Here is a 17488-nt window from a genome sequence, read left to right as displayed (position 1 = left end):
TTAACCAATGACTATATCACAGTGAAATAATTTTGCAAATTATTTTGTGTAGAGGTGCAGGAGTGCACAATCAAAAGAGGTAGGGACTATACTTCTATGCAACTATCACTCTTGTTCATATTCAAAACCCTATTTGATTTTATTTGTTCAAACACAAAATTTTGGAAAAATGTTTCCATTAATTTTGAATATTATTTCTTATTTCATATATTTAAAAATTTATTATAGTTAAATTATTTATTATTTTATTTTTATTTTTAAAAATGTTTTTTAAATTGTGACAATAAACATATATTCTTATTTTGAATTTAAATAAAATAGTAATAATGTAGGAGAATACTTAAGAAGGATTTACTTTCATGACCAATAAAAAGGTTCACTGAATTATCATAAGTTGCATAATCATCAACTCGAGAATCCTTACCTTGAGGAGTGACCTCTTTTCAAACAGGAAAAAAAAATTAAATTCAGCCAGTGCATCAAACACTTTCAAACAACGCTATAACAGCATCAAATTTCCCGATAAATCCCAAGAAAAATATTACCTTCGCGTGGAAAAAATTACCTACAAGCATAGCCACTGACATGATCGGCACGGAGGTATACTTTTAGTATAAAAGTCAATTGAAACAACGCAATTCGTTCAAGTTGTGGTTGGGTGCAATAAAGAAAAATAGCCCATCTTTCTTGAAATCAGACACATTGACAACGAAAGGGGAAGGTGAATTAGAACTCTAAACACAGCGTTTCCCTAGAACCCTGCTCCATCCATTCTTAACTTTGGAGAAGTTTGTTTACTTTGCAATAAACGATGACATCTCAAATCATAAGATAAAGCTTCAAGAAATAAGTTTCTTTCATTGTTACAGTATATTTAGATTTGTATTCTTAATTCTTTGATGAATTATTTCATTTTCCACCCTATAATGTACTCAAATTTCTTCAACGATCTCAAATATATTTTTATTTTTTTGATGAGTTGTTGGTGGTTCACTTTCCAACCAACAAGCAATGATATCTTAAACTAGAAGGTGAAAACCTGACAAGTTTATTTCATGAATACATCTATGTTTTTAACTTCACCTTATTGATTGTAGGGCTCCCCGTCTTTGATATTTCAAAGTAAAATCTCAAAGAAAGCTACTAATTAACGAAGAAGCGTAAAATTTACAGCAGTGCAATGTTTGGTTTGAATAAATTGCTATCAAACAGTCAATCTAAATTGAACAAGATCTTTCCATGGAACATAGTAAGGGGTTTTCAGGTGTTGGTGGGGAATTGAAACATGGGGGAGGATTGGGTACATCATCTCCATTTCCTTCTATCATTTGAACAACCCTACTCATGGAAGGACGATCTTTCTGGTTGTACTGAATGCACCACAACCCAACTTTTGCGAGTCTCCTCGCCTTCTCCTCATCTTCTGCTTCCACTTCTATTTCTGCCCACCCTCTCAATCTCCTTGCTAACTCCCCACTCTGAAGCAGTTTGAAAGCCCACTCGGGGAAGAAACACTGGCTGGAACGGCTGGCCTTCAAATCCACGTTCTTTCTTCCCCCAACAATCTCTAACAAAAGCATTCCGAAACTGTAGACATCCGATTTATCTGTAACAGGGCCCATATCTCCATCACACAACTCTGGCGCAACATATCCTGGTGTCCCTCTCCCGGCTGTCATTGATATATGGTCGTCTTCCTTACCACAAAGTTTTGCGAGGCCAAAATCAGAAACTTTTGGTGTGAAGTCAGAGTCCAGCAATATGTTGTGAGGTTTTATGTCGAAGTGTATGATCCGCTTCTCGCAGTCTTGGTGTAAATATGCAATTCCACGAGCAGCACCCAAAGCGATTGAATACAATTGTTCCCAGCTCAAGACTTGCTCCTTTTTTTCTGTAAATATAAACTTCTCAAGGGATCCATTCACCATGTACTCATATACCAGAGCACTTGTAATGCTTTCAAAGCAATACCCGGACAGCCGAACCAAATTGATGTGATGGACCCACCCAATGGTGGCCACTTCGTTCATGAATTGAGTCTCGCTGTGCCTTTGCCTGTCCAGAATCTTAACAGCCACTAGGGCTCCGTTCGGAAGCTTTCCTTTATACACCACACCATAACCTCCTTCTCCCAACTTTTCTTCAAAGTTGTTTGTGATCTTCTTGAGTTGAGAGTATGTATATCTGGTTGGCATTTCATAAGCATATTGCTTTAGGAATTTCTCAACCTTTGAAGTAGAGCTACCAGGAGGGGGTTTTCTACTCTTTGCATAAAACAATATGAGCAGTACTAATGCTATTGCTGTCAGCCCAACCCCGACAGAGCAACCTGCAGTGGATAAAGATAAATTGATATCAAAGTGATCTTCGTCTAACCCCGAAGACAATATTGATGGAAACAAAATGCAAATTCGCGTATTAGATTAAATTAGAGACACTGAATATGAAGAAATCATATTTACCTATTATAATCGCCGACATGTTTCGACCTCCTTTATCTTGAGTACCTGCATGGTCCACAGCCATTGGTAAGAGAATACATACTTGACAGAACGCGAGAGATTCAAACAGTTTTTTCTTTTTGGGAATGTTGTTCATTGACCGGAAGGGATCAGTCTAGCTGGAGAGTCTAATTTTTACTTTAGAGGGGGTTGAGAAGAATTGACTCAGTAACTTCTCATGAAGCTGGAGAATCTAATCACTTCTCATGAAGCTGGAGAATCTAATCTAAATTTAACTTTAGAGGGCGTTGAGAAAAATTGACTCAGTGATTTCTCATTAAAAAAAACTCATGTCACAAATACTCACCAATTAAACTAACGCTGGGTTTCAGCTTTCTAATCAAATTTTGAAAACGGGATCGCGAAACCTACCATTGCCGGGGCATTTCTCTGGATCAGATGTGCCGTCGGGACAATAACAAAGAAACATTGCAGGCTTCGATATGTTAAAACCACAATACCCATTACTTTTCAAACAAACTTCACAGCTTTGATCTCTCTTCGGGTCCACACGCCATGTTACCTCAAAACCCTGCGCTAGTAAAGTCTTATTATTAATGGGCTGCTGAGAGAGGTTCTGTCTAACAGGTAGTTGAGATACGTTACAGAAAGTTTTTCCCTCCAAATTTAAATGGGGATTCAAACTGTAGTACCAATCACTGCCACATAAACTCAAATTATGCACTTGTGATCCACTAATGTTCTCATGAACTTGATCGCACTGCTTCCAAAGCGTGAGATTAGTGTATGTATCGAGAACCTGGAAATGAGAATCGGACCTCCAGAATTGAGAGTAGTTACCTGAAAAATTACATTTACCGCCCCACAGATTGTCGTTAACAATTGTCAGTATTTTGTATATGCTAGAATTAGCCAAGAAAGATGACTCCAATATGTGATATTGGCTCCCACCGATATTCATCAGAGTATGGCTCTCGTAATCACATGACTGTAACTGAAACTCAGGGTCACCGCAGCCGCTGCCATTGCTCCCAAAAGGATACGCGAATTCAACGTCCCCACATGTAGATGTATTCCGAAGACAATCGTCGTACAGATTGCCGAAACATGATGTGATTGAGCAGAGGAAGAGAAGAACACAAAGCTGAACAGTGAGAGGCATTGCATTTGCGAAGAAGAACACGTATTCTCGAGCCCTGCTATTCTGTCGAAGATAAAAATGAATGAGTGGAGACTTCAGCTGAGGAGGCGAATATATAAAAATGCAAGAAGCGTTTTGCAAATATGTAATTGGAACAGAAGGAGATGGACTTGGAGAGAGCGAGCTTCAAGTAAACGTCTTCGAGGCCAGAGTGTAGTCAACACGCCAATTAGACCTAGTAGCATGACTTCCTATGTAAAAGCTCTAATTAAGTTTCGTTGAACAATTCCACATGCCGTCAGGCATCCCGTGGATTGAAAATTGTGAAGTGACTGGGTGAAGACTCTGAATCTCTGCCCAAACTCATGAGTCATGACCACTCATTTTGAGACAAATCCCTCGCATTCAAAATTGTATGGGTGAAGACTCTCAGCCCCCTTCCTAAACTTGTGACCACTCATTTTGAGATGACAAACTTATTTTTCAATATTTGCATTTTCGATATTTATATGTTGACATATTTCTAGAAGGCAAGTAGAGGAAAGGTATAGCCTGTCTAATAACAATTAAGGTTAATAAATATAAATTATATTGTCAACAATCAAGGTTAATATATATAAATTACATTGTTAAGTTAGATGAAACATATCCTTTTTTATTTTATATGAAACACGTGCTTTCTTTTTCCAAAGGCAAGTTGATGACAGGTAAAGATTCTGACTATTAGTTTGACAGAACACGGTTTCCATTCACACGTATGTTAGGAATAAAGAACACGGTTTCCATTCACACGAAAATAAATATGGATGACCAACTTAAGTTTTAAATGCAACTTGAAATATAAAATTTGTGTTAAATATATTTTTAGAGGTGGCAAAATCCATTCACATATGCAACCTCATCTCATCTCATCCCTTTAGAGACCGGAGATGTCTTCAGTAATTGAAGTCAGCTTTCCAACGAACATTTAATTGGTGTATCTGTAAAGGTCCCGATTATTAATGATAAAAAATAAAATGAGTATTATAAATATTATAAGTTAATTATGTAAATAAAGTAAATGGTTTTCTTCATGGAATAGGATATATATATTTGAGATCGTTAAGTGGAATTGTTATTATTTTTTTATTATAAACATTCATGTTTATAAATATTATTATAGTGGTTTTTTGGCAATATAATCTTGCAATTTAATTTCAAAATTTTTTGTTGTTTAAAATATATTTTTGAATACATAAATAGATTTAACCTTCTTCAAAACCCCCGGAGCACTCTAATTATGCAAATAACTTAAACTCAATTGTTTAGAATGGATTTTGATTAAAATTAACCAGAAAAATAATAGTAAAAAAAAAGTCATTTTGTCTATAAGTTAGAGTAAGCCTTTAATATATATAATAAAATAGACAAATAAAATGTTTTATTTTATTCAATAATTAAACAAATTATATTATATTATATAAATAATTTTTAATTTAATTATGAAATATAAATTATAAAAAATTTAAATGAAAAGTATGAAAATAAATATTATAATAATATTTTTAAAATGGGAAAAATTATCATATGGAAAATATTCTTAAAAAAAGTTGAAATATATCATTAATAATCTAAGAGTACTAGACATGATTTTCAATAATATAAAAATTAATTTATTAAATTGTAATATGTATATTATTTTTTTATTCAAAGTTTATATTGTTTGATAGTTATTAATATAGTTTCATTCAATGAATAGAAATGAAATCATTATCACAATATATAAATGTTAGAATATTACTATAGATTTATTTTAACTTAAAATTTATAATTTATAATGTGTTGAGAGTGATCAAATTTTTTAAGGTGTAAACATTTTTTCAATTTTTTCACTTTAAAAGAGGTTTAAACTTGAGATTTAAACCCTTTTGACACTTAATAAAATTGTGCTTAACATGAATCTATGTTGATTTGTGAAGTTTTTTAATTTTCATTATATATATATATATATATATATATATATATATATATATATATATATATATAGATATAAACTAACATTAAAATATTGTATTTATGGTTGATACTAAAATATTATACACACACACATATATGTATATAGTCAAGTAGATTACAAGATGATTTTCATTGATGTTAATGTAGTCATTGGTGTCAAGGACCTACAAGTTTAGGGGAGTTTGTTTGAGAGTTTGTTGATATTGTCACTCACCATTTTTTGGTGCATGAAGAGTCTTGTACTGCTTGCAAACTGTTGAATACATGATTCAAGGGCCCATATTTGAAGACATTTTTTTATAGAAAATCAAGTGAGGTGCTCTTGCAAAGTGTATAGTTGGATAATACTCTCATAGACCTTTCCACAAATATATGAAACTTTGAAAAAATCCTAAGGGATTAAGTGTTATTGCAGTTCAAAGTTTGGAAAGGTTCCAAGTCACATGGTTGCACTTGGCTGATAGACTTTGTGATTAATATAGTTTGCGGGATGGGAATGTTCATGACAATTGACATCTCCATGGTGACGAACTTCGCAGATGATGGGAGGATGTGATTAAAAAAATCTGTTATTGAGAAACTTCATGGGATAGCAAATCCTTTCCTTAACTAACATTTGTTTCCATGTTCACGACATGGAGGTTCTAAACAAGAAAATTTTTATCGACACTTGAGGATGATTGCACAGTTGAAAAAATTCATAGTGAAAGACTCCGCGGGACATTGTAAGTGATGGGAATTTAACATTAGGGTCCTTTTAAAATTAACAAAAGAAAATGTCGAAAAACGCTAGACCCCCTAGGCTTTTCTTAGTACTAGATGGTGATGTGGTAAGTGACAAATGGTGAAGTGTGATTAGAGGACATTGGTGATGCAAAAGCTAGTTGGCATGACAAGTCAACATGATGATGACATGGCTTGACATGGAAAGAACACATGGCATGTAGATTTGACACTTTCAGGTGCCGAAGTGGCCCTTTGCCATATGACACATGGTGCCACTCATAAGGTGACACATGGAAGTGCAATGAAGATAACTTAGCATGGTTGACATGTCATTCTGGTGTGGAGATAAGAGTAAAAAGGTTCATGATGGGTAATATCATAGTAAGAGGCTTAGTGATGGGTAATATCATAGTTGATAGATCTCGCAGACAAGAAACTTTTCATCAACTAGTGTATGCCTCCATGTCCTATCGTAGAGTTGATCCAGGTAGATATTGGTGGCCACCCACCTATTCCACCTAGATCTCCAGTCAGTTTCATTTATTTCCTTGTTTATTCCCCTTGTCTGGTTTTGACTTAGAGTCGAAACATGCATCTAATTTGGAAGCCTTCAGCTCAAGCACCAGTGATTGCTTGGCTCGACACACTTGTGTTGTGAGTGGAGCTCTTATGGAACTCATACCATTTTCCCATGTCCTTCATTATCTTCAGGGTGTTTTTATTTGCTTGCGGCTTCGACGGGTTGTCCTAGGTCACCCCACCTTGGCTTTGGCCTCTGCTCTATGGTTTGGGGGTGCCTTTTCTTTACTTCAGATTTGTAGATCCAAAGTCTTGCTTCTTCTATTTAAACTTATGATTAATCTTGACAGCGTATCAGTATGCCGTGTTGAGTGAGGAGATGCCCAGGAAATCCATCTCATCCTTGATGTACTTGTGTAGGTAGTCGCGGTACTTGAGTACCAAATTCTGCTTAGAATCCTTGATACCCAATTTTGTGTGTAGGGTATGGAAAACATTTGTCAAATCTGGCAAATCTTGGTCCCTTCCCTACCGTATCATGTTCCACTTTATGTATTTATCTTCATAGCTCCTGACAGGGTTATATTGTTCCTTGCCGGCATCTCGGAAGGAATCCCAAGTGGGTGCGACTGAAAATAGTGAGGATTCCCTCTCATCCTTTTTCTCATAGTAGGTTTCCCACCAGTCCTTGACGTGTGGTGTGGCTTTGAGAAGTGAAAAAGTATGTAGACCCAGTCAAGATACAAGTCATTTGGGATTTTTCAGCCCCAACCACTTTAACAAAGCTCCGCAACTTTCTGGGTCTTTCCAATTTCTACCGCATGTTTGTGTTGGGGTTCTCTCATATCACTTGGCCTTTAAGGCAAGTCACCAAGGGTAAAGCTAAAGCAAAGGGTTTTTGGTCTGAAACCCAATAGAAGTTTTTTTTTTAGTTGAAGCATCGCCTCTGCTCTGCACCAGTGCTCACATTACCAGACCTGTAACAACCATTTCAGATTGAGACAGACGTCTCCAACTATGCTATTGGTGCAGTTCTTACTCAGTAGGGGCATCCAATGGCTTACCACAGTGAAACACTTTCAGACACAGTCCAAAAGTATCCCACTCATGACAAAGGAATGTATTCCATTGTGAAGGCCTGTCATCAATGGAAGCATTACATTATGGGGAAGAAAATGGTCATCCACACAAACCACCAACCCCTGGAATTCATACAGACATAAGGGAAGTTGCAAAACGATCACCATTAGAAATGTTCCACATACCTGCAAGAATTTAATTTGAACATTAAGTACAAGAAGGGAAACACCAATAATGTTCTAAACTACCTCAGCCGACCACCAGTCATGATGCTAATCATTGTGCTCGACTCCTATGGGCACGAGACTTCGGGTTGGCTGAATATTTACAAGAGCGATCCTGAATTCGACAGTGCATACCAGACACTCCTCGAAGGTAAGAAAGTTCCAATTTTCACCTCAAGGATGCATTTTTATGCCACCTAGGACACATCTGTGTTCCTTCAAGTGAGCATGGCAAGATGATTGTGAGGTGGACTACAGTCAGGTCACTGGACATTTCACAGTAGAGAAAACAGTGGCAGTATTGCAGAAGTATTTTTATTGGCCGAACCTTCCTCAAGATGTTTGGAGGTACATTAAATATTTCACTGCCTATGCCATTGTCAAACCAAACATCAAGAAGCAAGGCCTATATATTCCTCTTCCTACTCCTAGTCGACATTGGGAATCCATCTCCATGGATTACATGTCATGCCTTCCTTCTTCTAAGAATGACAACGACTGCATTTTCGTGGTGATCGATAGATTATCTAAGATTGCCATTATATAACCCCGCAAGAAGAGTGTCACAGCAGAGGCCACTGCTAAACTCTTCTTTGACCAAGTGTGGGTACACTTCGGGATTCCATAGTCCATTGTCTTAGATTGGGACAACAGATTCTTGAGTGCATTTTGGTCAAGTCTTTCGGTGATGTTCGATACCAAACTTACTAAGTCCATGGCTTTCCATCCTCAAATTGATGGACAAATAGAGGTTGTCAACAGGATGATCGTACACATTATGTGCATGTACAACTTGAAGCATCCATGCACATGGGATGAGATCATCCCCTATGTCCAACACAACTACAACAGAGCTCTCCACAACTCAACGAGCCACATCGCCTTTTAGGTAGGGATGGAATTTCAGCCATTATGTCCCATTGATGTGGCCATACCATTTACAGCTACTCAGGCAAATTTAGCTCATGCCTAGTCCGAAGTCTATAGGGCTAACAACTTCATCGATCACATTCAACACATCTGCTACTAGGTCCATGATATATTTGATAGAACCAATGATAAGTATAAAAAGTGACATGATCATCATCGAATTCCGCACAAGTTCCAGGTGGGCGACAAAGTTTGGGTAAATTTATAGATGAAGCATCTCGTTGGACCCCACCGCAAGCTTGTTGGGTTCTGTTCTATTCGTTCCACAACTAGCCCCAATAGTTAAACCGGGGGATTAGAGGGAGGGTAGAGCCCCCCCTGTTAGGGGGTTTGAGCGGGGCAGTAGCTCCCCTCTACGGGGTTAGGGGCAGTGCCCGGGTAAATTTTTTTTGGACCCTATATTAGGTGCGCGAACCTACCTATGGTTTTGTGCATGGTTTTCACACATCGTTTTGGATGTGATGGTTTTCGATCCATGGTATTTTGTAGATCCGATCAAGGGAACTATGGTTATGTTCTAATCTAGGGTTAATGGATTGGGGTTTATGGATGCTTCGACATGTATATATATGCATTGTAACATTGAAAGAAAATAATGAAAAATCAATTTAGTGGTCCAAGTTTTGGGATCCAGGGGAAAATATTTGTGTATACTTTTTTTATGTGTTATTCTCTTGCCATTGTTTATTTTCTATTTTTAGAATTCGTATGCAGGTAATTTTTGTATGGGGTTAAAACCTACAAAGCTCTGCCCACTTAGATATGGGGCATACACCCTCACCAAGGTTGTGGGGGACAATGCCTTCGAGCTCAACATTCCACCATTCCTTGTTCTGCACCTAGTGTTGAAAGTAGGCCACCTTCAGCCATACTTTCCACCATTATTGGACACATCCGACATTGCAGAACAACTCACACCAACAGAGTTGAACCTAGACTGCATGGAACATGCCATAACTGATCATATCATGGATACAAAGATCAAGAACACTCGCCAATAGAGGATCCATCTATATTGAGTTTTCAAAGCAGACCAACTCTTTCACCAAGGTAAGTGGTTCACCAGGGACCATGTTCAACAAAACTTTCCTCAGCTCATGGAGGCTCTGCACATAATGGGGACCATTGCTTTATATGGAGGGAGAAATGATCGAGGTGGATATTGGTGGCCACCTGTCTATTCCACCTTGACCTCTAGTGAGTTTCATTTGTTTCCTTGTTTCTTCCAACATTTAATATTTTTAGCAGCTTTCTGGGTCCTAAACTTCTGAAGCCGTTTTGACCCCTAAACGACGTTTTTTTAGGTCCATAGCAAGCCCACAGTTGTAGAGTTCTACCATAAATGTTGTAGTACTTAGAGATACCTTTGCAACAAGGTATCGTACATGCCAAACATAGATAATATGACCAAGTTATGACCTCGAGAAGTTGGCTGCCTAACTAACCCCAACGGGGTCCACAAACTCTTGGCGGTCCATCTCTTGGGGTTAGGATTTTGGTTGTTTAGCATTTTCCCTTGTTGTTCAATAATAAATAGACCCTTGACCCTCATTGTAACACAGTTGAGAGGCATGTAGCAACCACATCTCTTCTCAGAGATAACCTACCATCGCTCAAGCTATTTCATTTCCATTTTGTTTGTAACCATATTTTAGTATTTTGATATTAATGAAATGAAGTGTTATTTATGTTGTATCTCTTTATTTATGGTTATATATGTAATTTGTTGCATTCTTGTTTAAGTTCGGATGAGGAGTGAAAGTAAAAATATTCATGGGTGTTCGAGATAGGACGACTACTACATTTGAAAAACTTCGCTATATGGAGAATCTCTCTAGCATAGGGTGTATAGTTGTAGACAAGAATTCAATGCCTTTGCAATTTTTCAAATAATGAAGAAAATCGTTAGAAAATAACAAACCTGGGATCTCCTCCCTACTAGAGACATGTGGAATTAACATGGCCGAATGATGAAGAGACACGTGGTAGACATGTGGAAGTGACATGGATGAGAGACGTCATGGCACACTGGTGAAATGACACATAGCAAGTTGAAATGGCCCTTTTAGGTGGCCAAGTGGGGAAAATTTGAGTGACAAATGACACCGCTCAAAGGCAAACGATGACGTTAAGAAATGACATGGAAGAGTCTTGATATTAACACTATGGGGACGTGTTTGGAAGTTTTCGCTAGTGCATTCGGGTATTCAGGCCTCCGAGAATTAAATGTAAATGACATAACATAAATACTCTTGGATACTAGATTGAATGAGGAAGGCCGATAAGCACCTCCCCACTTAAGCCATAGTTCCAAGCCCCAATCTCATGTGTAGAGGCCTGATGTTTAAGGGTGAAATGTTTCCTAAAATTTGGCATTCCAAGTGCCAAAATAAGCTCAATGATAGTTGAAGGAAATCTAGAAATTTGTTGCAATTATTTAGTCTAGTTATTATAGTGAAAAATAATATTTACAACATGCAATAACGATGATCTAATGCCCATGGTAATTTAGTTATAGAGGCCATACAAAAAGTGTGATTGGTAGAAAGTGGTTGGTTATACCATTGAGAATTTAGGGCTAAAATAGAGCACCAAATTTAATATGAAAAATTAAGGCCATAATTGTATAAGTCACTCTTGTGTAATGAATTAAAGTTGATTTCATTTGTTATGATAATTTTCTTTTTCGTGTGCTAAGTGTGATTTATTGAAGAAAAATTTGATGTGTTTTATGTGAGGGAGAGAATTCAATTGGAGAAAGGAAGGAGGCTATTGAAAATAGAGTAAATATATTTTGATTCATAATCAAATAACATTGCCATAGATGTCAATTTGCAAATGAATGAAATATAGATCTATTTGTCTACAATAGGTTAGTGCATGTACATATCTGAGATTTTTGCCTCTAGCAGGTTGGTGATTGGTGATCTCAGGGGATTGGGGCCTCCTATGAGTTGGCACTCACAAATATTGATGTAATTTGAAGTAGTGGTTTAAATTTGCCTCATAAATATTTTTTTTTTCTTTTCTCGTGGAAGTGTTTTCATGTTAAATTTTTGTGTACAAATGTCATGTGATTGGTGCCTTTTTGTTTGCTAATTGCATCTTCTTGAATAATTGTTTAAATAAGTGTAAAATTTATAGAATATTGATTCCCTCCCCATCTCAATATTCCTTGATTCCCAACACACACACATACACATATGAAGTAAATGCAAATTAATTATAGATCTCATTTATACTAGATTGTGATATCAATATTATTTTGAGATGCCATATTTCAACTCCATATTGAGTGAAGGAATTCTACATATCCTTCAAATTATAAAGTGGAAAATAATTATAATTTGATTTTGATTTGATAATTACAATGTTTTTCATCCATCTTAGTGGTTTCAGAGTGGAAAAATTGAACGAATCAACTCACAGGACCATTTTTACTAACAAGACCCAATTTGGAAAATTAGGGTCTAAAATATTTTGGGAGGATTTTGAGGCATTGAATGGTATTATTTTTAGGGTTAAAATTTACAACTTTAAAAACACCCCATTTTTTTCCTATTCTAGAGATATATACCTTTCCAATGGTGTAAGAATCACCTCAACCAAATTCTATATGCAAAAGTTATGCCACTCAAAAGTTGACCTTCCTATTTTGTCCTCCATAATTCAAGTGGCTACCATGAGTCATCCCAAATTAGTGATGGAAAAGGGGTTATCAACGTGAACATGATGAAGAATGCTTTAGAAGAATCCATATTGCAACTTTGGTGAAGATTTGGGAGAATCAAACTTAACCACTTGTAGGTTTTTAGGCTATGTTATAATCAGTCCACTAGGAGGAAAAAGGTTTCCATTCTATTTGAGTGCATTTGTTCCATAGGTGAGCAGAGTCACTCAGAGGGTTAGGGAGAGGGAACACAAAGAGGATTTATTATCTATAGTAGCCCACAATGTTATAGTTTTTTCTTCTCAAAGATGTACAGAAAGAAATCACCTAAGACTATGGATGACGAACAATCTCAACAATATAAATGGTTGTTAAACATTGTAGATTTGCAGCAAATGATAGAAACAAAACCTTAAAAAGTCCTGATCTATGCTACAATCATAGTTAAAAAGAAAAATAAAATAGTAATAAATGAGGTTAACTCTAATAATCCAATGGAAACTAGATATACAAATAATAGATTTGATTAAATAACATCTGTGAAGGGAACAAATAAATGTTACCAGTCCCCCTCTATGGGATGGGTTCTTGGCTATCCTCAAATGTATTCAGCTTTTGTAGAGTCTCTCTCCTTTATAATGTGTAAACCCAGCAAATAAAATGTTTTAGCTCAATGGGAACTCAAATGGAAAGAAAAATGGTGTTCTACAGTTATAATAATCAGAGTTATAACAATGAGTGCAACAATGAAAATAATCAAAAGTGAATAATGAATGGAAAGCCCTTCTATTTATAACAAAATATTGAATTATCCTCGAATAATGAGTAATAATAAAATATTATTAACCCCATTCTAGGAATAACCACCTGAAATATTTTATTATATTTTCTTAGGAGGGAAAAAGTATTTAAACTTTTATTTAGAAATAATAAATAAAGAAATGATTTATTTATCATCTCAAGAAATATGGTTGATGAGCCTCATAAATGGGTAATAATATGGGCTCATTTTACCTCCTAACCTAGTCAAATCAACCATTATCTTGGCTTATTGTATGATTTTTTGATTATATTTATGCTTATAGAGTGAGTTGAGTTAGTTATGCTGCCATGTGGTCTAACATGTATTTAATGCAGATTATTGATGGATTTCGAGGTCAAAGTCAAGGATCCAGTGGTCAAATGGCAACAATAACTTGAAGTAGACATAGGAGAGGACTTATATGAGGGAGTCTCACTCATTTACTACTCCTCATTTCGAATTCCCCTTCATTCAACTTGGAGTACAAGCAACAGAATCATGCACTAGAAGGCAATCGAGCAAGTGCAGGATGACTGATAGTTATCTCAAGTTTTGGGAGCCAAGTCTCCCTGATTTTAAGGAAGTTGTTGGTAGCTTCATATGTATAACTAGAGAGGCCTAAGGCCTCACTAGGGTCGGATTTTTTCCTTATGTAAACTCTGCTCAAATTTCGAGCTTACTATTTTGTGACAGTTTCATGTAAACTTGCTATTCTTTTGATAATGAAGATGGAATCCTTTTTGAGCTAGCACTGAGTTACCTCAGAGGGCTGAAGCCCTTGGGTTAGGACCCAATCCAAGCAGCCAAGCTTCTCTTTACTTGTATTTGTATGCTTTACTTCAGTTTGTAGATTAATTTTTTGTTAGATGCATTTCTTTTATGGTTATGAATAGGTTGCTTTTGATGATTTCGTAGTTTGCTTCCATTTGTGCTTTCTATAGTAGGTTAAGCAGTGATCAAAAAACATTCAAAATGCTATCAATAGCACCTTGGCCTCTCTTCCTCCCTCTGGGACCATGATTTGAGGCAAAGACTCTCTTACTACCCCAAAAACACAAATTTTCCTCATTCATAGGACTTCTAGTGTTTGCAGCTCTTTAGTAGGTTAATAGTCTAGTTTTGCTTTGCTCCAAATATCCTTAATCATGTTCACTTCCTGATTTTCAATAGTCCTCTTTCATGCTTTCCTTTTCCTACAACATTTCTCAGCATTTCCTTTCATATATCATAGTTTAGATCATTTTAATGCAAAACTCTGTTTTTCCTAAATGCACTCATTTCATTTGTTACTTGATTTTCTTGGTTGGCTGTCAATTCCTTTGTAGTAGATCTCTTCCAATAGTATTCCAGCTTACCAGGAATCACATCCTCCATCTGATCCATGCCCTACAGGTCTCCCAAACCTCACCTCAATTATGCCTTAGTTTCCTTCATTTTTCATAGAAATTCTTCCTCTCTCCTTGAGCAAACCCAATCATATTTCACTCTCCTGGTGGTTCATGGTAGACCTTAGGCACCCTAACACATCACCCCAACCTTCATTCACCTTTTTCACCTACTCTCTCACCCTCAAAATATCGGAAATTTCTCTCGGCCTCCTCCTGTAGTTTCCTTGTTTTCATCCTGTAGTTTTCTTGTGTCCTCCTATAGTTTTTCCTGTAGGCTTTTTTTTGAAGGCCGAGTGTGGGAAAATCCTCTAGATGGCCACCTAAGACCTCCTAGAACCCATCCACACCATCCTACATCCTCCCAAGCTCCAAAACCACCCTCCAATGCCACCTGTTCGATGCCACACTCACACACAATAAATTAGATGCATGTCAAATCCACATTAAAAAACATAAAAATCCAAAAATATGTTTTTTTCTTATTTACTTCCAGAAATAGCATGGGTAGATGTTGTTTGCTTCCTTGAGTAGGTAATGGCATTTTTTTCATGGTTTTCATAGTGTTTTTGGCAAAAGTAGAGTTAGCTTATTAATTAGGGTTTACTAGGCCTTGTTTTACATTCCAGTCTCTTTCCTTTCTTCAATTAGAATAGCTTTTGTAGAGTAATATTTCTTTCTTTCATCACACATAGAGATTCTTCTAGAATCTATAGAAGTTGGCTTGAGCTCCTAGTGATCTTGCACGGCTGACCAAGTGGCAACCTACAGTGAGAACTAGTACTTGTGCATACAACACCGACGCTTCCAAGTTTGTTATGAACTACCGGGTTGATAAAAGTAAAGTTGGAAGCCCAGGAGTTGCAGCATTCTTGCTGCAATATTGGCGCTCACCATGTTTTGGCGTCGTTGTCGGGGAAGCGTCAGAATATTATGTGATTACTTCTTTCTTCTATTTCCTATTGCAACATTCTGCTAATAGTTTATTTAGGCAAATGTAGACTAGTCATTTATTTTCTTTCAAGTTCTGCATTTCCCTGCTTTCCTCTCCAATTATGCAAATTTCATTTCGACAAAAGTAGACTAGTCATTTCTCTTCTTTCAGTTTTGCATTTCCTTGCTTTCCTTTTCAATTATGCAAATTTCCATTCAGCAAGTTCATTTCAGCTAGTTGCAATTTGTTTTGTTCAATCACAGTTTCAGTTTCTGTAGGTACTATCAGTGTGGGGAAAAAAGAAAAAAACAAACCAAAAAGATTTCCTTTCATGCCTCGTAGGAATAGAGATAACTTAGGAAAATTTTTTCCCAACACCCCCACTACTTCACACAGCCAACCTTCTCTCTTCTTTGGTGGCTGCAATCAAGAAGAACCCTTAGGTGAACAACCAGACATATTTGAAGAACCTATAGGGGAAGAAGAAGAAACCATTCCTCTGGAGCCAATGGTTGAAAACATAAATGCTAGGGGGAATGGAGAGAGAATACAGGGTACCTTTCCCATTCGGGAGACCAATGGGGACACAAAAATGAAGAATATAAGCCCTTCAACCCTACCTCACTTCCATGGTCTGACTACAGAAGATCTTGACACCTTCTTGTTTGAGTTTTTTGTCATCTGTCAAACTTATGACTATGCAGAAGACGAGAAAAAGTTGAAACTGTTCCCTTCTACTCTCAAGGATGTAGCACTACGCTGGTTCATGGGATTACCTGGAAATAGCATCACAACTTGGGCTCAGATGCAGCACGCCTTTAATAACAAGTATCAAGAATATTGTACGTCAAAAGATACTAAAGAAGAAATCTTCTGAATGACCATGGGAAGTGATGAGTCCTTGGAAGACTATGAAGAAAGGTTCCAACTCAATTACAAAAGGGCCGGGTGTACACTTGACCCTGAGTCTTTGAAGTTGGACCTGCTCAGGGGAATTCGAGAAGACCTTATCGACACCCTCCATCTACTGGCTGGGGGAGACATCTACTGGCCGGGGGAGACATATACCAACTATCCTATGAGGACATAAAGACTATTTTTAGAAATGATTCTAGAGTAGCCAAAAAGAAAGGTAGGGGGGGGTCAACCCATAGCCAGTACCTCTTCTTCCAATTCATCCATTAAAGGGGAAATTGGAAGCATGCTGGAAGACTTCAAGAGTGAGATGTTTCAAACTCTTGCCATGCAAATGGATACCTTACATATTAAAAGAAAATAAGAGGAATCAGAGAGGGCTTTGGCCATTTTTTTTCCTAGATGCACCATGAGGCATCCGAGGAATGAATGCCCATTGAACTCTATAGAGGTTTGTTCAGTCTGTGAAGAAGATCATTCTACAGATAAGTCCCCTTCCTTGCCCGGACTTAAAGCTGTATACCAAGGGGCTAAAGGAGTCACTGAACAGATATATTACATAAACCAAAGGAGGTCACATGGACCAAGACCATACCAGCAGGGGATGCAAGCGACATCTCAGGCATACTACAACCCCAACCAAGTTCCCTCCATACCTTCTTGGGGTTCCCCTACTCATCCTTCCTAGTCCACACCACCTCCTTA

General features: G+C 37.1%; 2 protein-coding genes across 2 annotated transcripts; both read right to left on the bottom strand.

The window, feature by feature from the left end:
- Positions 1–1040: 1040 nt before the first annotated feature.
- Positions 1041–2544, bottom strand: LOC149240912 (rust resistance kinase Lr10-like). Its single transcript, XM_089367399.1, has 2 exons — positions 2463–2544; positions 1041–2329 (listed from the first exon to the last, which is right to left on the bottom strand). Exons 1-2 carry the CDS (start codon positions 2524–2526, stop codon positions 1218–1220), a joined length of 1176 nt encoding a protein of 391 aa, XP_089223525.1. The 5' UTR covers positions 2527–2544; the 3' UTR covers positions 1041–1217.
- Positions 2545–2841: 297 nt separating this feature from the next.
- On the bottom strand, positions 2842–3624 carry LOC149240911 (LEAF RUST 10 DISEASE-RESISTANCE LOCUS RECEPTOR-LIKE PROTEIN KINASE-like 2.4). Its single transcript, XM_089370357.1, has one exon. The coding sequence runs from the start codon at positions 3622–3624 to the stop codon at positions 2842–2844; it is 783 nt and encodes a 260-aa protein (XP_089226483.1).
- Positions 3625–17488: the final 13864 nt, after the last annotated feature.

Source organism: Pinus tabuliformis, chromosome 8, assembly GCF_031772625.1.
Source record: "Pinus tabuliformis cultivar Carrire ecotype Pingquan chromosome 8, CPIR1, whole genome shotgun sequence".
Classification (NCBI taxonomy): Eukaryota; Viridiplantae; Streptophyta; class Pinopsida; order Pinales; family Pinaceae; genus Pinus; species Pinus tabuliformis.
Note: the sequence above shows the minus strand (reverse complement) of the source record. Positions and strands in the feature narration are given on the sequence as shown.